The sequence below is a fragment of the Topomyia yanbarensis genome, chromosome 3 (assembly GCF_030247195.1).
Source record: "Topomyia yanbarensis strain Yona2022 chromosome 3, ASM3024719v1, whole genome shotgun sequence".
NCBI lineage: Eukaryota > Metazoa > Arthropoda > Insecta > Diptera > Culicidae > Topomyia > Topomyia yanbarensis.
Genome location: NC_080672.1, coordinates 329,237,352 through 329,256,089, shown reverse-complemented (window position 1 = coordinate 329,256,089; position 18,738 = coordinate 329,237,352). Strand labels below are relative to the sequence as shown.

At 36.7% G+C, this 18,738-nt stretch overlaps 1 protein-coding gene across 5 annotated transcripts in view; it reads right to left on the bottom strand.

Moving 5' to 3' along the window:
• LOC131691270 (serine/threonine-protein phosphatase 4 regulatory subunit 1-like) overlaps nucleotides 1–18,738 on the bottom strand; it is a 697,782-nt gene that overhangs the window by 345,913 nt on the left and 333,131 nt on the right. The window contains exon 1 of one of the 5 annotated variants that reach the window (XM_058977542.1): nucleotides 11,324–12,263. The exons of 3 other annotated variants lie outside the window; for them this stretch is intronic. In XM_058977542.1, coding sequence (XP_058833525.1) covers nucleotides 11,324–12,228 — 905 coding nt within the window. In that variant the 5' untranslated portion in view covers nucleotides 12,229–12,263. Of the gene's footprint in view, nucleotides 1–11,323; nucleotides 12,264–18,738 lie in introns of those variants that run through there. One more of the 5 variants, XM_058977543.1, reaches the window with a different exon arrangement.

The window sequence follows — 18,738 nt, the reverse complement described above, 5'->3', positions numbered from 1 at the left end:
GTCGTGGATAAAACAAGCTCACTCATAATAGCAGCATACCAGGAGGTTTGTCGGCTTCAAGTTATGCGCGCTCCAAGAGGAACCCCTTGGTGAAATACTGAACTTGTTCGACTCAAAAAGTTATGTAGAAGAGCTTGGAATCGCAGACGCAGGGACGGGTCGGAGGCATTCAAGTTGTATGAACTGCCGTTCGATCCCCTGAGCGAAATGGTTGGAAAAGCTTCTGCACAAATTTCTCAGTCTCTACGAGACTAGTAGATTAAATAAGTTACTTTTGAAATCGAAAGGCTTTCATGTCAATTCCACTAGAACTGTTAATGGTGAATACTAATCTGACGAAGATGTAGTACTCAGCTATCTTTTTGACACAGACTTTCCATGGTGTATAGAGCCATCAGTGACGACTGCCCCTGAGTTCTTTTTAGGTAGTTCTGATTTTTTGGTATTTGCTTGTAGAATTGTGACAACCGAATCGTTCAAATGGGCGATTCCAATTTTAGCTCCTTATGAGTCTCCAGGAAAAGATGAAAGCATTGTAGTTCTACTTCAAAGTAGATATGAACATTTCAGGCATATTTAGAAAAAAACAAGTTTTAACTTGTAGTCATGCAACAGGCTACATTCCATTAGCATGGCGAGAAATAACTGTAAAATTCATACCCAAAGGTGGCCGCGTCACTTATGAGGATGCAAAGAGCTTTAGACTGACCAGTCTGACCTCCTTCCTTCTCAAATCAGTGAAACGTTTAATCGACCAGTTAGCTTGGGCGAACACCCGCTGCTGTCTACAACAGTGAAAAAGTTTTTTCGCAAAAGAAAACAAGTTTAGGAGCTTTTCTTGATATTGAATGTGCTTTTGACAGCGTATCTTTCGAATCCATTTTGGAAGCAGCATGGAGGTCATGGAGTACTTTCGTATATCACGAACTGAATACACGCAATGCTTAGCAAACGACATCTGTGTTCATCGTTAAGACAAATAGAGATAAGGCATAACGTGGGGTTACCCCCTTTGAGACGCCAGCTAGTAGTGGAGTTACCTCCATGGTCAACTTTGATTGCTATTAGCTAAAAAGCTAAAAATAATTTTCAAATTTCTTAAATTATCATTAGAACTATTAAAAAATGCAAAAATGTCAATTTTGGTAAAAATGTGGGTTAGCTCCTTTTTTCCCTCCTTCACTTATGTTCCAAAATATATGAACTTTCCACAACCTCATACCGTACTCCTTCCATTTCCACCTCAGAACCAGCACCATTCAGATTGCCGCGCTCTCTGCCAACTACTTTGTTTTCTTGGAGGTATTAGTCTGTCCGATTCTCGCAGCCTCAATTTTAAATGACACAAATGCCTCTTACACTGCTCTGCGAGCAACGCCAATGATGTCGTCCACGAAGCCAAAAAGCAAGTGAGATCTCGTGGTTATCATTCCATCGATTTGCACGTTGAAATTGCAATGAAATTGGAATTGGAATGCGAGGTAAAACAATAGCCGTCATCACTTAAATTACTTTATTCCGATTTTAAATACGTTGATCCGGCAACAAGATGGATGGAGGTGGTTTCCAAATAAATCTAGCAAATTTAATTGTCACAACATAGAATATAAAATTAATACAATTTGAATGAAATCAGCTCTCAGAAATGATTCTATGCCACAACACGCATCACATCTTCATACTGCCCCGTTGAGCGCTATGTTGAACAATAGATTCAACTTCATTGGTTCACTTGATCTAACGTCACAAGCGTGTCGGATGTCTCTCCGGCTATTCTATTTTCCAATTGCGTGGAATACGTAGCCAAAGACATTCTAAATTGTAATCGGAGTTGGCAGCACCCTCTTAGATTTTATTGAAACTTTCTGTACGTTGAGAACTTTGTCACAAAATGCCACTTTGCATACTTCGTTTTTTCAAAAATGATCTAGACTGTCTTTTGAAAAGGGTCAAACTTTTTTTACCATTTTTTTTTTTTTTTCAAATGGACTATAAGTCCAAAAATGACAAATCCTACAAAAAAAATGTTGTAGGAGCGATTTTCACAAAATTAATTAAATTTTTTAATAAAAATGTTGAAAAAATTGTTCACCGACTCCTACACAAAAAAATCGATTTAAAAAAGTTAAAGTCGATTCCCTAAAAAATCCATCTTTGATTTGGACGAAATTTTTCCCAAGATAGATAATTATGTTCCCTATCTACCGTCAAAAATTCAAGTTAGGCACTTTTAAGGAAAAAAACGCTTTTAATCCACCTAACAGTGTGATGAGACATTTCTTATAACTCTTATCACTCTCTTCGGATATTACATCGTTTGAGAACATTTAGAACTTGATGCTTCGCGATGTTTTTGATAACACATACTACATGGGATAGTGGCAGGACTCAGAGAATCGCTCAAATCAGCATAGGACAACACCAGTGCTAGAAATCTCAAACCAAATCAATGGGAAAGCGAAAAAATGGCCAATAAAATAGACATACAAACGAATTATTGCTAATGCTCTGTTAATAAAATATCTAAATTCCTCAATAAATGCATTGTGGTGGGAAAACTGAATTTTCCTAAAGGGGTTATGTATATTGTACTGAGCCAAAAAAATCGATTTTTTTTAATCGATTTGAAGTTTATACTTTACTCAAATTTACAACGCGACTGAGAACTAAGAAATCAACGCTTTTTCTTGAAAAAAGCGATAGTAGCAGTGATACCATTCAAAGAAAATCAACAGTGAATATTTCCAGACTTGGTTTTATTTCCTATTTAAGAACTATTGTGTTTTTTACATCCTAGATTGCATGATTCAGTGATCGAAACCCAAAACTTCATAAAGTATTTGAAATTATTAAATTAAAATTTGTGTTTGCTATTGAAATTGACAAAATGATAGTATATATAGAATATAGTCCCTTTGGCGTTGGTTAATTTCTCGGTCCCACCTATCGCCCTTACGTTTTTTTACAATACCAATTTTACAATTTGTGGGAGTTTGGTGAAAATCGATCTTACTGTCCAAACGGCATAATTCCGAAACCGTAATTTTTGAAGTTTTAAAATTATGCAGAATTAATTTTTCAGACAATAGTAACAGAGTTCGTGTCTTTAGCAAATTTGTTGAGACTTTATTGTAGTCATGAATATTAACCTGAGAAAATTCACCATAAATACTTCTTGGACGATATACCGTCAAAATTACTTTATCAAATGATGCGCTGTTCGTTTGTAAAACTCATCGAAGATACTAAACCTCCGAAATTGGCGGTTTCAAAATGATGCTATCTTGACCTTAAATTATTGTTTTGGAACATTTGACCTATACATATAATGGGTCATACAACAAAAATCAAATTCTCATCAAAATCGACCAGGACCTGCTAGAGTCGAATGGAAATCGTCATTTTTCATAAATTTCTCTCTACATTCGGAAAGTGTTATCCTCGTTATTAATCATATTACGTTTTCGTCTCAACTCGACGCATTCCCAAAATAAAAACCTATTTTGATCCACCTAGTGGTGCAATTGGGCTTTTCTCATTTGTCCAGACTACGATTCCATGGCTGGTTATGTTCAATACGATGGTGGAAATGAATATTACATGTTCAGTACGATTTGCACATACGTACAATCGATCGACAGCCACGATCTTGAGATACTATGTGATACTGAAACATCGCTTGACCGCCGCTGGTTTCAAGCGATGTTTCAGTATCACATAGTAAGATCCGGGAGGTCCGGGTCCTGCCGAAAATTTTCAACTTGTTAAGAAATTTTAAACTAGTTTTAATTTTAAAACAGCAACCCCTCACTGCATACTCCCTCCGGGCCGGTATGATTGACGATTTTTAGAGTGATTGCATAACCTTTCTATATAAGAAAGGCAAAAAATTTCAAAAAAATCAATTTTTTTCAAACATTATTTTTTCGAGTTCATGCATTATAAAGTCATTTGGCATCAAAAATACAAATTTGATTTTGAAAATTTTTCATTTCAGTTTATATGGGAATTTGCTGTGTGATTGCACTCTTCAACTCCTAACTCCGGAACCGGAAGTCCAATCAATAAAAAAAATCAATTGCAGCCGATGGGAAGGTTGTACCTTTCATTTGAGACTAACTTTGTGCAAATCGATCCAGCCATCTCTGATTAACAGAGGTCACATTTTTTTACACATACACACATACACACATACATACATACACACACATACATTTTCCTATCTCGACGAACTGAGTCGATTAGCATATGACACTCGGCCCTCCCGGTCGGGATTAGATTGACGAATTTTAGAGTGAATGAGAAAGGCAAAAACATTTTTAGCAAATGTTTCATAGACATTAAATCAATTTTAACTTCGCTTTCTATTAAATAAAGACCCTCATTACAGTACATCTCTACAAAAGCGAGCTCAATTTGAAAAGAAATCTGAGGATTATGATTGATTACAGAACTCTGGAATTTTCTATTGGAATGTTTTCAGGCAGGAATTTGATATTGATGCTATTAGACAACTGTGAAATTAAGACCAATAGATCAGTTACATATCAGGACCCCATTCCGACAATTTATCAAAAGTCCTCATGATGTTTACAACAACAGGTTATCAATATACGGATCAGATAATTGTTATTGTAATATTGAATTAAATCAGTCTGCATCAATAAATTTTCAATTGCAATCCAATATATTTTTTGGGTGTGGTAGGGAGGGAAGTTGTTAAACCCCAAAACCTTCTCTTGGCTACGCCGTTGCTTGGAGTTATTTACTTCACTTTCATTTTCCGATATGTTTCGATCGATCCGTTGGTTATAAGTTAGAAAAAATTGCAGTCAGAAGGTTCGTACAAATGAACATTTTTGCACTGATAAGGTATCAAGTTCCTTCCAGACAACTTGGAAGTGTTCGGTGATTATTTCTAGCGGTTGTAGATAGAAAAATGAAATACAAAATTCTTTTTATCGTAATAATGTTTGGCTTATTTCAATGGATTATTACTATATTGAACAATAAATGGGCGACAAAAGGTAATCCACAAACAACAAGCCATAACTTTTAAAGTATTCAAAATAGATATTTTATGTCTTCAGTAAAGTTATTCGCAAAAATAAGAGCTACAAATTTGCTGAAGGCATCATTTCGATATAATCACTTCCAAGAAAATTTGTGAAAATATCTCACTCATAGGGAGATTAATCAGTAAAAGCACAATACCAAAAGAAAGGGCGTATTGCCTCCATTATATTCTCCGAAGATACTATTGACCTAAAATAAGCCGTTTTGGCGTTAATAATAGATTACATGTTTTTGGTCATATTTCTGGCAATGGGAAATGATAAAAATCTTTCGTCCGCATTCAATGTTAAATATCTCTTTTGATAACAGTCCGATTTCAACAATCTATATCTTGTTTGAAAGGTATTCGTTAAAGCTGTCTAAAAACATATAAAGTGTTAATCTATGTTGTCAATTTCGGCAGATAATTTAAAAAAACTGCAAGAAACGCCATTTTTACACATTCAAACATTCATATCTTGGAAACTAAACATCAGAATCAAAAACAAATTAATAGCGTTCATACTGTTTTTTAGTTCTTTCATTTAAAATTGGTTTGGATAAGATCGGTTCAGCCATTGCTGAGAAACACGAATGAGAATTTGTCCGTTACATACACACACACAGACACACACACACACACAGACATTGTCCCAAATCGTCGAGCTGAGTCGATTGGTATATAAGACTCGGCCCTCCGGGCCTCGGAAAAAATATTGAAAGTTTGAGCGAATTCTATACATTTCTTTTATAAGAAATGTAAAAAGTTATTTAAAAAAAACTTTTCCTTGTCGAACTGAATTTGTTTTTTCAGTTTATTTTTATCGAAAACTAAACCAATGGAAGTCATAATCATCACAGAATCCAACGAATTTGGTATATATTCAAAACAAACTTAAATGAGTGCAACGATGAGCCATTTAACATTATCGATATATGCGAGATTTAACTAAATACCACTTGGCCCTGTACGAAGAAGTATCTTGTCTATGTACCCGCCCGGGAAGTAGAGATTGATGGTGTAGTCTCCAAGTTCGCTCCTTCAAGAACCATTTATTTCAGCCAGTGAAAATTCTGGTTCTCAATCAATTGTGTTCAGGAAAAAAATCAAGGAGTATTTGAAAACATTTAATTTTCCATCAGCCTCATTTCGAATCTTTCGCTGAACCTGCTCTTTCAAACTTTGATCTTTTGGGCGGGGCTAGTCTACCTGCTCGCCTTTTTGTGCCGCGAGGCATGAACTTCCGCTGTTGCCATCAATTGGGCCTATAGCGCCTTACTGTAGAAACAAGGCAGCTGTGGAAAATGCTGTGGATAATGCATATATATCATGTGGGGACAAAATGAAACATTCTTTAAAGCTCCGAAAATGCAAATGAGCGCTCCGCCACCAAAAACGACTAATTTCTACGTTTCCTTGTACACTACAGAGCGAGAGTCCATCCCATTGTGGGAACATCTTCTAATAAACATCTTCTAATGTGGCTATAAATTTCCAAAAGAGGAAAATCAGTTTTCTCTCCTAAGCTTCCTCCTAAAGGCTTGAGAGAGTCCCCCTCGGTAATCTTAAAAATTTGCAGGGATTTCCTCATGGGACATCAAAAACCCCAACTGTCCTTATATTTCAGTCCCCACATTCCCCCCAGGTTTTACACAACGTATTTTCATTACGACTAAAGGTCAGACGAAACGAGTACCCGACGCGAACAACCGTGAACAGTCTCCTACCTCGTGGTGGGCAAAGATTGCTTAGAATTATACACGAAAGGGACTTTTGAACGTCGGATCGCCCGATTTTTTCCCAATACACGCAGCGCTACAAATACAAATGAAAAACTTGATGAAAACTGAAAAACGCGATTATTGGCACCGGTCCGTCGACGGATTAACGGACAGATCATCAGAGAAACAATATGTGGTCTGGTGGCTAGGGCATACGTTGTGTATTCGATTCAACCTGTGATTGGAATACACGGAACGTTCGTCATATGATGACAGCTATGCATCGCTTTTATGCTAATTATTATGACAGTAGTGATGAGTGCAATCATTAAAGAGGCTGTGCTGCCAACATTCTCCCCATAAAATTGATGGTTTTATATTTACCTATCAACTACCATGGCCACATCGTTACATTTACAGGAGGTTCACCATTTGATGGAGCATGGAAAACACTCTTTGTATTTTCTGGGGAAAACATGGGAGTATTTGAGTACTTTATCTGAAAAATTATAGCAAATTACCTAACCCTTTCATGCCCAACTTTTTTCTAGTACATGTAGGGTTTCAAAACTATTTTTTTCTTGAAAACGGTGGGATCAAGAAACACGAAAAGCCTTAGAGATACGTGCTTCCCTCGCAGTGCTAGAAGTTGCTCAATTTTGACCTTCCAACGCTCAATACAATTCTCCTAGAATATTTACAATAGTCCAATTGCGTGGAAAGCGTAGCCAAAGACATTCTAAATTGATAAGCTTTTTCAGTTTTCAATTATATTGCAACATAACGAAGATATATGAAAAATTCATTTTCCGTCGTCAACGTAAACTGTTCCTGGCAGCACTGTTCCATCGGAATCCAATCAGACTAATTGCAATAACTTCAGTTCTAGAGCTGATCCTTGGAACTGTTAATACTCAAATAGTAAGGCAATAGTCACATTTACTAGCCTTACTTGTTTTTGTGAGCAAATCTTGCCTCAAACAAAAGTTTTAGCTGTTTAAAAACGTTGAATGGGCTAAGTTTGATTTTTTTTTTCGCAGTGCTCCATTTCGGGAGCGGATTAGAAAGACAATAAGAAGGTGGACATTTTGGCATTAGAAGTTTTTAAATATTTCCTCTCAGAGGACGCTCGAAAATTGGCAAATTTCGTTGAGCGATGGAAGTTTAGGAATCCCAAAGGAATCAACAAACCTTGGTCCAAGAGAATGGACGAGAGTCTGCGCTTGTGGTGGCGGTTATCGCGATATTAAGCATGTTGTCTGGTCGTGCGCTAAGTATTCTAGTATCAGATCTCTGTTAAACGAATTTATTCGGCCTCGTTTCGGTCCAGTCCGAAATGCTATACCAAACTCGTTACTGATACTTTTTGCATGTATCAGGCACCCAGCAGTTGGGAAATTGGATTCTGAGATGATTATGACTTCCATTGGTTCAGTTTTCGATAAAAATACACTGAAAAAAAATCAGTTTAAACAAAAAAAAGTTTTTTTTTATTAACTTTTTTTCCTTAAAAGTCCCAACTTGAATTTCTAAAGGTAGGTCGTCGCTGTTGTGCTATCTTATGACAAGCGCCATTCCCAACATTTTGAGAAAAACGATTTTTAAAGTTTGAGGTTGAATATCATGAAACTTATAAATGGTAAAAACAATTCAGAGAAGATAATTGATGCTTCTACCTATTCTGTATTAATCTCTCAAATATTACGAAGATCGGTTGACTATGTTGCGAGTTGTCATTAAAAATGTAAACAAAAGTCGCACTCACTCGTGTCATAGGTGTGATTTGATGAAAAAACAGTGTTACCAAATACACAATATTTCCAGTTTAAAGCCTAAACTGCGTTTTTCTCCCAATGCATGTATTTTTATTTAGAAAACTATTATGCCATTGTGTTCCTACGACCTTTTTACACATAAAAGAAACTAAAGCTTCATTATAACTTAAGCCAATCTCAAGATATAATGATTTAAAGTAAAAAACTCACAATTTTCAATCACTTTTCTCGCTATAGTTCAGTAACCAAGCGAAATTCCAAAAATCTGGAAACGCCATCTTGTAGAGATTCGTTAGACGAGTAATGTGGCATATCTAACTCAGTTTACCCCAAAATGGCGTTTGTCATAAGATAGCACAACAGCGACGAGGTAGGGAACATAATTACCTATCTCGAAACAAAATTTCATAAAATCAAAGATGGGGATTTTTTGCAAATCGATTTTAAAAATCGATTTTTTCAGTGTAGAAGTGGTTAAAGAATTATTTTCAATATTTTTATTCAAAAATTTGACTAATTTTGTGAAAATCACTCCTACAACATTTTTGTGACAAAGTTATCATGTACAGAAAGTTTAATTTAAATCGGAGAGGGTGCTGCCAACATTTGTTCGAGTTGGTGCGTCAAAAGTATGTCCATGCATCTGCTACAGTTCGTTTCGCTCCACTGAATCTTACGTTGCCTTGAAATTCCCGAACAGATGATGAGTCCGTAAGATGTATTCCCACAATTTATCCAGGATTTATCGCAGGGTAAACATTTGCTACATCGTTGATCGTCCTTCTCGAAACTCATTTTGATATTAGACGTCAAAGGATTTCGCCAATGCTAAACAGAACAAGGAAGAGACCCTTACCAGTTGTATCGAAGATCATTTAGTCTTAGCAGTAATTATACTCGAGTTTTTTACCCTTCTAATAGAGAGGACATTTGAAGCCATCTATCGAAGGCATATATTGTATAAATAACCTGTGGTAATATCACATGTCAAACAAGTATTGAGCAGCGAAGAACAGTAGCATAGATTTCGATTAACCGCAATATACATAAACAACAAACTAAGAACATTCGAGCCACAAGCAATCCCCACTACTCAAAAGACAGCAATGCTTCCCCAGCAACATGAAAGAGCTGTCAGCAAAGTTGTTTACATACTTTGAAATCTTTCAATTAAATACTTAAAGGATTTCGTCGCCCACCCACAACATTGTTGGTACACTCCGTGTACAATCTTCAACCCGTCTTATGCGGAACCCTTTCGTCCCGGAGGGCATGATTTTCGTTTTCCGCTAAGTAGCGCACATGCAGAGAGCAAAAAAAAAACTACCCTCTTATTTCTGCTTAATCAATCCCGATCCCATCCCGGCAATCCAGGCCGGCGGCTGCTGTCGCGCTGGTGCTAGTTGGCAAGAGATCCTCAGACAAGCCGGATGTAATCATCCGTTGGGAAAATTGGCTGTTAATGGAAAGCAACGCCCCCGAGGCACTATTTTCATTTTGTGTTCTCGAAGGACGCGCATTTCTGCGGAGTTTCCGAATGCCGGCACAGCGGGGCTCGGTCGGTTGGTATCCTGAGCGAGAGGCGATAGTGGAAACTGTGGAGTATGCTTCGTTTCCCGTTCCTTTGCGCGCACGAGAAGGAGTGATGGTAAATTAGTGCACAACAACTTGTTGCACGGCTTTCTTCGTCCTTCTTCATTGTATACACTTTGGCGACGAATTTTGCTCATTATCCACGCTAGGATAAACATGACCCTCACACCCGTTGTGACGGGTGTTGGCTGACGAAGTGTGTTAGTGAGGTACATATTAGGTTGATGCTGAGGATGATGTTGTTTTGATCTTGAATATCTTCCCTCTCACACCGGCGAACGGTTCGAAGCTTGTTTCTCCAAAGTTCCGCCGAAGTAACAGAATACCTTCTCCGGAGCCGCTTTCGGTTTCGCTGCGGGACTACACACTCCATTAATGGAGTATGAAATATTCGACGGCCGAAATTATTCCTTCTTTCGAAGGGAGTCCCATTAGCTCAGAGCGGTGACGCGCGGATGCGATGGGACCATCATCATTACCGAAGCACAGAGCACCGAAATAGTTTCCCACCATTTAATTACACGCTTCATTACTTCGCGCACTTGCGACGGGCGGCGGATGTAGGAGACAAATTAATATTTAGCGGTTTGGTAAATTATCTGTTTTTTGCCAGAGGATGGCTGATACTCCCCCGTGACGCGAGGTGGAGCTTTCCTAGAGAAGCGATAGACGGTGGCAACCCCGTTGAATACGGTGTCATCGAAATGTATCCAACTTTTTTACGAACTCCCCTACTTGAAAGTTGATAATTGATTATTGGTTGGTGTGGATTTCATACTCGAAAATTGATCATTGGTTTGTGGTATTTGAAATATGTATATTGATTATTGGGTTTGGTGTGCTGAAAGGCACACTTCTCATTTCATCTTTCATCATTTTTTTTAATAATTTAGAGCAGTTGAAATGTCAAAATGACAAGTTACGAAAAAGTTTCGCGTTTTAGTTTTACTATTTGTTTCGAAATGGTAGAACTAAAATGGGAAACATTTCCTTAATATATCACCTTGCTTACAGTTCATATAAGAAAGTAAATGTCATGGCTCTATTCCGAATTAATTATGTTAATTTTCTAGTACTAAAACTCGATAACAGTGTCAAGGCGCTAAATGAAATATAACCGATATTTAAACATTCAGTCAACCATCTTGAAAAAAATAAATATGATAAAACAAATTTACTTATTGCTCTTCATCTTGTTCTCGTCCATCAGCAACAGGTCCACGGTACTTGTCACCAGCTCCGACTTGTGCTCGTTCGACCGCTTCACGTAGATCTGCCCATTCACGGTGAAAACATTCTTTAGCTTACCCTCCCGTTTCATCTTCATCGCTTCCGCTTTCAGTCCCAGATTCGCCCGGGTCAAGTTTTCGTTCACAAAAATCCTCGAACCACTATCCAAGCCAATGTCCCGCAAACTAAGCGTCTTTTGGTCCAAATATCGCCGATAGAACTCCTGCCGTGCATTCCGGAACACAAACTGCACCACAATAATCGACTCGTTCGGGGTCCGCTGACCCTGGGCAGCTTTCGCATTGGTTCGACTCTTCAAATTGTCCAAAATCGATGGACTGTAGCGAGGAATCTTCATCTTAACTTCACCACTTGAATGATCGCTCAGCAACCGCCGGATATACACCAGCGGAATGTCCTGCTCCGGGAAGCCCAACACTCTACTGATTTTCACAAAGTATTCCCGTAAATTCTCCCCCCGCCGGTAGGGAATCCCCATCAGCACCAGCTCGCAAGCTTTCCCCGAACGTTTCTCGTAATCCTGACTGGTCTGAAACAGTCGGTTAGTTTGCTTAATCTTCCGATTGATGGTGTCGATTTTTTCCTCGATAGCATCCCTCAGATCGCCAACCTCCGATATCAACCGATCGAACTTACAATCCAGCGTTTTGTTCGTATTGAGCGTGTTCAGTTGATTGCACCGGTTCACCTCCGCGGCCCGCCGGGATGTGGCCAAGATGGCGGACATAATTTCCGCGTACGCATTGTCGTTCAGCTCCTGCTGCAGCTGTTCGTCGTCCTCGTTGATGGTGTCGTCCACCAGCAGCAGCTGCAGCTGGGTGTTGTTCGGCATGGTTTTACGGGTTGATTAAGTGCACTGAATAGTTTTGAATGGTGTTTCTATTGCCGATTTATGAACGATTCGTCAACATAAACTTACAAAGCACACTTCCTTTGCATGTTAATTTGTTCAGCTGCGCAAGTTGTTCAAACTAAATAATGAAATCATTCAAAACATACATACGAGAGAAACAGATAATAAAACAGAATTCCAACATTTTCAAAAAGATTACAACAATCTACGTCCTCATCGCGTTCAGACTAGAAGAGAATATTTGATAGCTATCAGTAAAATAAAAAGAGCAATTCTATCTGCCTGCCGCCACAGTGGGGCCAGACTGGTCAAAACCTCCAAAATTTATTGTCGATTTTCATTCCTTTTATATTTTTCCTGAATGTACATTACCTAAAGCTGTATTCACCAAATTTTTGAGTCAATCGATTGAAAAATATGAGTGCTACATTTTTTTTGAACCGTACAAGGTCTTAAAAATCTGCATGAATTTGAGTGACAAAAAGTTTTTGTTCATTCTAATTCATCTCGCTTTAATAGGTACTACAATGATAATTTAACAACACGTATAGGCGTTTCTAATAGAAAATCATCTCATGAATTTAATGGTTTATTTCGATTTGAGAAATAATGAGTATTTAAAAAGTTACTAATAAAATCAATAGAACTAAGTAGTCCGCGTCCGCGTTAAACTTATTTATATTCAGAGTGCCATCTCTTTACCGGTAAAAGCGTGTTGAAGGATCTCATCTAGTACAACTGATGTAGAATTTTATTAAGTTTTCAAAAATCATAGTGCCATCTTGCGCCAAAGGTTGGTATTTGAACATTTGTGAAATTAGTTTTTTTGGTGGAGACGCGTGGTATTTTTTTAATTTCATGAAGTTTTGCATTATTATTCACCGGTGGATTTCTTATTATTATATTATTATTCTTTAAACTGGAGTCAACTGTTTCCAATTTTTAGGTTATGTGTATGGCTTTGCAGTCTAATTTAGCAGTTAGCTGAAAGATATTAACTAAACCGAATTCAGAGGAAAAAGACGAGCATTTCGATCCCGATAAAACTTTACACGATCGGAACAGATGATCCTGAAAAACCATATGACAATCCATTGTTGTACAACAGCAGATCTGACAACAAAACAACAATTATCGAATCCTTGAAAAAAGTCCCAAACGGACCGAAACGTCGGATGAAGACAAAATAGTTTGTTTTTGCTTAAAAATTAGACTGCAAAGCCATACACATTTACATTTTCACAGTTATCTGCAGTATAGAAAAATTCAAATATATAGAAGCCAACGAGGCAAACTAACTGCAACTATTATTGTATCTTTCCTATCTCTTTGGTAGGCCATGTCAGTACCCGCAAGGAGAGATATTCATATCATCATTGGAATTGAAAATCAATGGAAAAGTATTGAGTGGCTTAGTTGCAGTATGCATCGTATGAGCAATTGTAAATAGAGCATAGTAGGGCATGATTTGAGATCTTCATCAAAATCAAATAAACCTGTCATCTTTTAATAGCTTTGGCGATAACTATAAATTAATAAACCAATAATCAAAACTTTAAGGCATTCTGTCAAACACCTTTAGATATGCTATCTTTTATGACTATTCTAAACGCATACGTTCATAAATTAGTACATGAGGATTATCTCTTAAAGAGCTATGAAGGAATGATTTTTTCTACGATGGTATTCAGATTGGACTGAAGATCTACAAACAAATGTATAAAATTACATCATTATTTATTCTCCAGATTTCGATAAATTGGAACCACCCTAGCTCACTCGTTACTAAGGACTACCCTAAGGAATGAAAATGTTTCTGTTTACTTACGAAGTATCTGTTTTGAGAAGTTAATAAAATTCACTTTCGCGAAATTTAAAAAAAAACTTTTAGTACCTCCCTAGGCTGTCTAATTTTCATTTAAGCGTCCTAATTTAATCAAAACCGAGTTGAGCGCACCAAAATTACCCTTAGATGATATTTTCAGACATTTTAAACTACTATTGAGGTTTTGTCCAGCTTTTGTATGGAGTGTATCCACTGTGTGCCGTTGCAATAATTCCTACTGCGAAGAAAACATCAGCGAACCACAAAAGAAACTAATCCCTCGTACGGATAAATACCGTGTCGATCGAGTCTAAGTAATGCCGTGTTCGGTCATCAATTCGTGGGTAGAATATTTACTGATAAAAGGTAAAAAAAGCTAAAACTTATACATCTTCGGAGGTGTTAAATCCACATTCCCGCCAAACAAAAATTTGTTGGATTAAAAAAAATATGGTGACAAATTCAATTAAATATTGTGCAATAAAAATTTTGGAAGTATATTGCCTGATCACTACATTGGGAACCTATTGTTTTAAGCATCATGGGGACTTTTGCAAAATTGTGGGAAATGGATCCTGTAACTGATCTCTTAGCCGAGGTTACATAATTGTCAAATTATCATGAGTGCTTTTACATTTGCTAAAAATTTATTTTTTGAATATGCGTAGAGTTGAGACAAAACTCAGTGTAATTAACAACGACAGTAATACTACGGAAATTAGAAGAAAATTATCAAAAATTACATTTTCCGTTTGGCTTTAGCAGATCAGGATAGGTTTTTATGGGCATGTAGTTTTTTTGGTATTATCTATAGACACTTTATACACAGACTAGCGAAGTGTCAAAAAGTGAGGCCAAACGAGCATGATGGTATTATGAGGGGAAGTCCATGCAAAACTGATGGGATCTTCCGTGATGCCAGTGAATATTCGGGGATGCTAGTTTTACTGATTTTGTCTCCGCAAGTGTGTATAAAGTATCTGTAGTATTATCTGTTATATAAGTAGGCTCTAAGCAGGATTGAAAATAATAACAAAATCAAAATATTTCAAGTTAGTGGCTATTAACGGTGAATAGAGTGACAAGAAAAAAATAACCCCTATCGGCCCACCCCTGAGTCGATTCCTTGTCCCACCAGGAGTACTTGCACCAAATTTGAAGCAAATCGGATAAGCCTAGCTACTGGACCAACGTGCCTGAAGTTTGTATGGGATTTTTCGACAATTTACATGGAGAAAACCCACTAACTCGAATTTTTGCCGCTAGGTGGCATTGTATTATCGTATTATCACTGTAAGTAAAAATAAGAAAGATAATTTAATTGTCTACAACTTTGCCGAAGACTGCTAGTGAATTCGGCTGTGTTAAAAGAAGTTATTAAACTTTTAGTGAAGTGATGTTTGAGTCAGTTTTGCATAGGGCCTAGCAGTGCATGGTTGTGTACCAGTACTCGATTCGCGCGAACTAAACATTTTTGTGAAATAATCATAAGATTTAGCTCTATGGTATGTTCAGAAGAATTGTAGTAAATAATACGGGCCATGTTTTGGTTAGATCATTTTAGTTCCACATTTTACCACATAGAGAGCGCTAACACTAACTTTTCAACGGAAAGAGATAGAAATTAGGTGTCTTCTACAAAGTTGTAGAAGAGGCATTTTGCAATAATTCTTCCGAACATCGTGATATTCTATCTCTCTTCTATGAAAAGTTAGTGTTGGCGCCGTCTATGCGGTCACATTTGGAACTAAGATTTTCCAACCAAAACGTAACTCGTATTATGTCTTATAATTCTTCTGAACATACTATTGGGCTAAACCTATCGATTATTTCACAAAAATTCATAGTTCGTGGGAATCGAGTACTGATACACAACCATGCACTGCTAGGCCCCATGCAAAACTGACTCAAACATCACTTCGTTAAAAGTTTAATAACTTCTTTTAGCAAAGCCGGATTCACTAGCAGTCTTGGACAAAGTTGTAGACAATTAAATAATCTTTCCTATTTTCACTTATAGTGATAATACGATACAAGCAGTGCCAGCTAGCGACAAAAATGCGAGTTAGTAGGTTTTCTCCATGTAAATTGTCGAAAAATCCCATACAAACTTCAGGCACGTTGGTCCGGTAGCTAGACTTGTCCGATTTGCTTCAAATTTGATGCAAGTACTCCTGGTGGGACTAGGAATCTAATCAAGGGTGGGCCGATTGCGTTTTCAAAAATTCATTATTTTTCTGGGCAGTCTAATGGTGAATATGAGTGTTGCATTGAATGGTATAATAGTTTTTTGTATACGGGGACTCGTTCTGGAGTTGTGAGTTTTAATAGTGAAAAAAGTAAAATTAATGCTCGAAAACATTTTTTACGATCATGATCACATTATTTCGAAAGAGTCGACTTTGGATGTTTAGTATCTTTGAAGAATATTACCATGTAAATCAATGTGATCTAATAAAATAATTTTGACGGTCAATCCTCCTAGAAGTCATTGAATAAAAATTAAGTTTTCAAAAATGCTATTTCAAACAACTTTATTGAACGAAACGGGCATAGTGTAGTTAGTCAGTCGATTGCCTTGTACGTAGCTCACCTAAAGCCTCTATAATCAAAATGAAAAAAAAACTTTGTTGAAGATATTCCATAACCAATTTTGTTGAAGACATGAGTACTCCGTGTATTCAGAATATCGAAATATATTAGACTGTATGTGAAAGAAAACCTTTAAAACAAGTTATTCTGATATTACTAATATAAAGAGATGGCTTTTTGGTCACGGGTTTCATACGACAATATCTATATTTCGTCTAATACCAACGTTTCGAAGGTCTACGCCTTCATATTATGGGCAAACAACGGTAACAGATATTACTGTAATTGATCAATTTCATTTGGTAGTCTCCGAAGCCTACAATAAAACATTTATTGAAAAGAACTTGTTTTAAGAACAGTTCTTCAATGTCGTTATATATTTCGATATACTGCATTCACGAAGCTTTCATATTTTGAACAATGTTGTTTAAAATGATATTATCAACAACTTTGCTGAAGACACCAAGTCTCCTATTATTTTTGAAGAGCTAATTCTCTATAATTACGCCTAGGAGATATAATCACCAAAATTATTATATCAAAAGATGTGTTTTTTATGTTGGAAAGCTTCTTCGAGGTTGTAAAAACTCCAAAGTTGATGCTTTCGAAATTATGTGATCTTGACTATTAAAAAAAATTTCGAAAAATTATTCCACTTAATAAGTGCACTTTTTATTTTCATACTTTCTTTCATAATTGACATATTGCATAAAATATTAGAAAAGGCATCTCATAGACTAATTTTGTTTCTGAACTTTCAATAAGTTATCAATCTTACATGAAATTTAAACATTTTCGCAAAATCAACGATTTTCATCAACACCCCCCTCCCCTCCCAAATAAAATTTCTGGCTACGCCACTGCATCTAGGTTAACTTTAACGCGAGAGGTTAATAGGTAAATTACAGGGCTTGTGCATCAATCCTACTGATCACTGAGAATCCAGCCTAACTAGGGTTCGAAACTACAATCAGTAGCTTATGAGACCAGCGCCTTACCCTCTGAACCACCACACCAAGACATGAAACTAAACTCATATCACTGCACCATGGGCCACAAATCGATTTTTTTGGTCGAAAATCCAGAACTTATAAACCGTTAGTACTAGACTTTCAGTGTCTTTGGAACAAATTCTCTACAATAAGTGCTCTTCATTTTAGGGAAAACAAAATTAGGGTGGCTCTCTCGATTTTTGAAATAAAAAAATTATCTAATGAATTAAAAAAGATAGGAGAATATGATCTTCCAAAGAAATGTAGAGAAAACAATTTTGAGTAACTTTACTGCAAACATCGAAACTCTATCTTCAGCGGTTTTTATTTTACAGCGATTTCCTTTGTTCCGTTCAGGGTGGCTCTTAAAAATTCAGTTTTTTTAATATAACTTCTTTGAAGTTGATTTCTCGTGAATGTCGACTTCAGACAAAAGTTAGCTCTTATAAATGCGCACATTTCTTCTTCAGAGACCAACTCATTAACTTTTATATAAACAGAGTTATTGACGTTTTTATTCTCAAAATTCGACATTTTCTAAGCTAAATAACTCCGAAGGTGGCAAAAAGTGGCAATCAATGTTATGACCATCTGATAGTACTTTAAAAACACTACAAAATAAGGGGTTCATGGTTTGTCTCCTAGCTACTGTTCATGTGAAATGTTTGCTTATAAACTCCCTCTGTTATAGAGAATGTATGCGGTATTCATCTAAATTCGCACTTAAAATATATATTTATCATACATAGTCGCCGTTCTTATATACACACATATCTGGATCTCTGATGCAAATCGTTACACTCGGAAGATGTTATTCTAAACTTGTTTCGTGGAGTGAAATTGTCATAAAACTTGTGGTTTTCGGACTACGGTTTATAAAATGAATGTTTGGAGTATTTGCATGGCATACGTTTTATTCGCATGGCAAAAAAGAAATTATTATGAATATATTACAATATATTGAAAGCTCAGGTTTACCGTAAAGGAGCACCCTTTATTTAGCATTAATGATTTATTTGTCTTTTATTAAAAAATATCATTTTTTGCCTTTGGAAATTAACAAAAAAAATCCACGTGAAT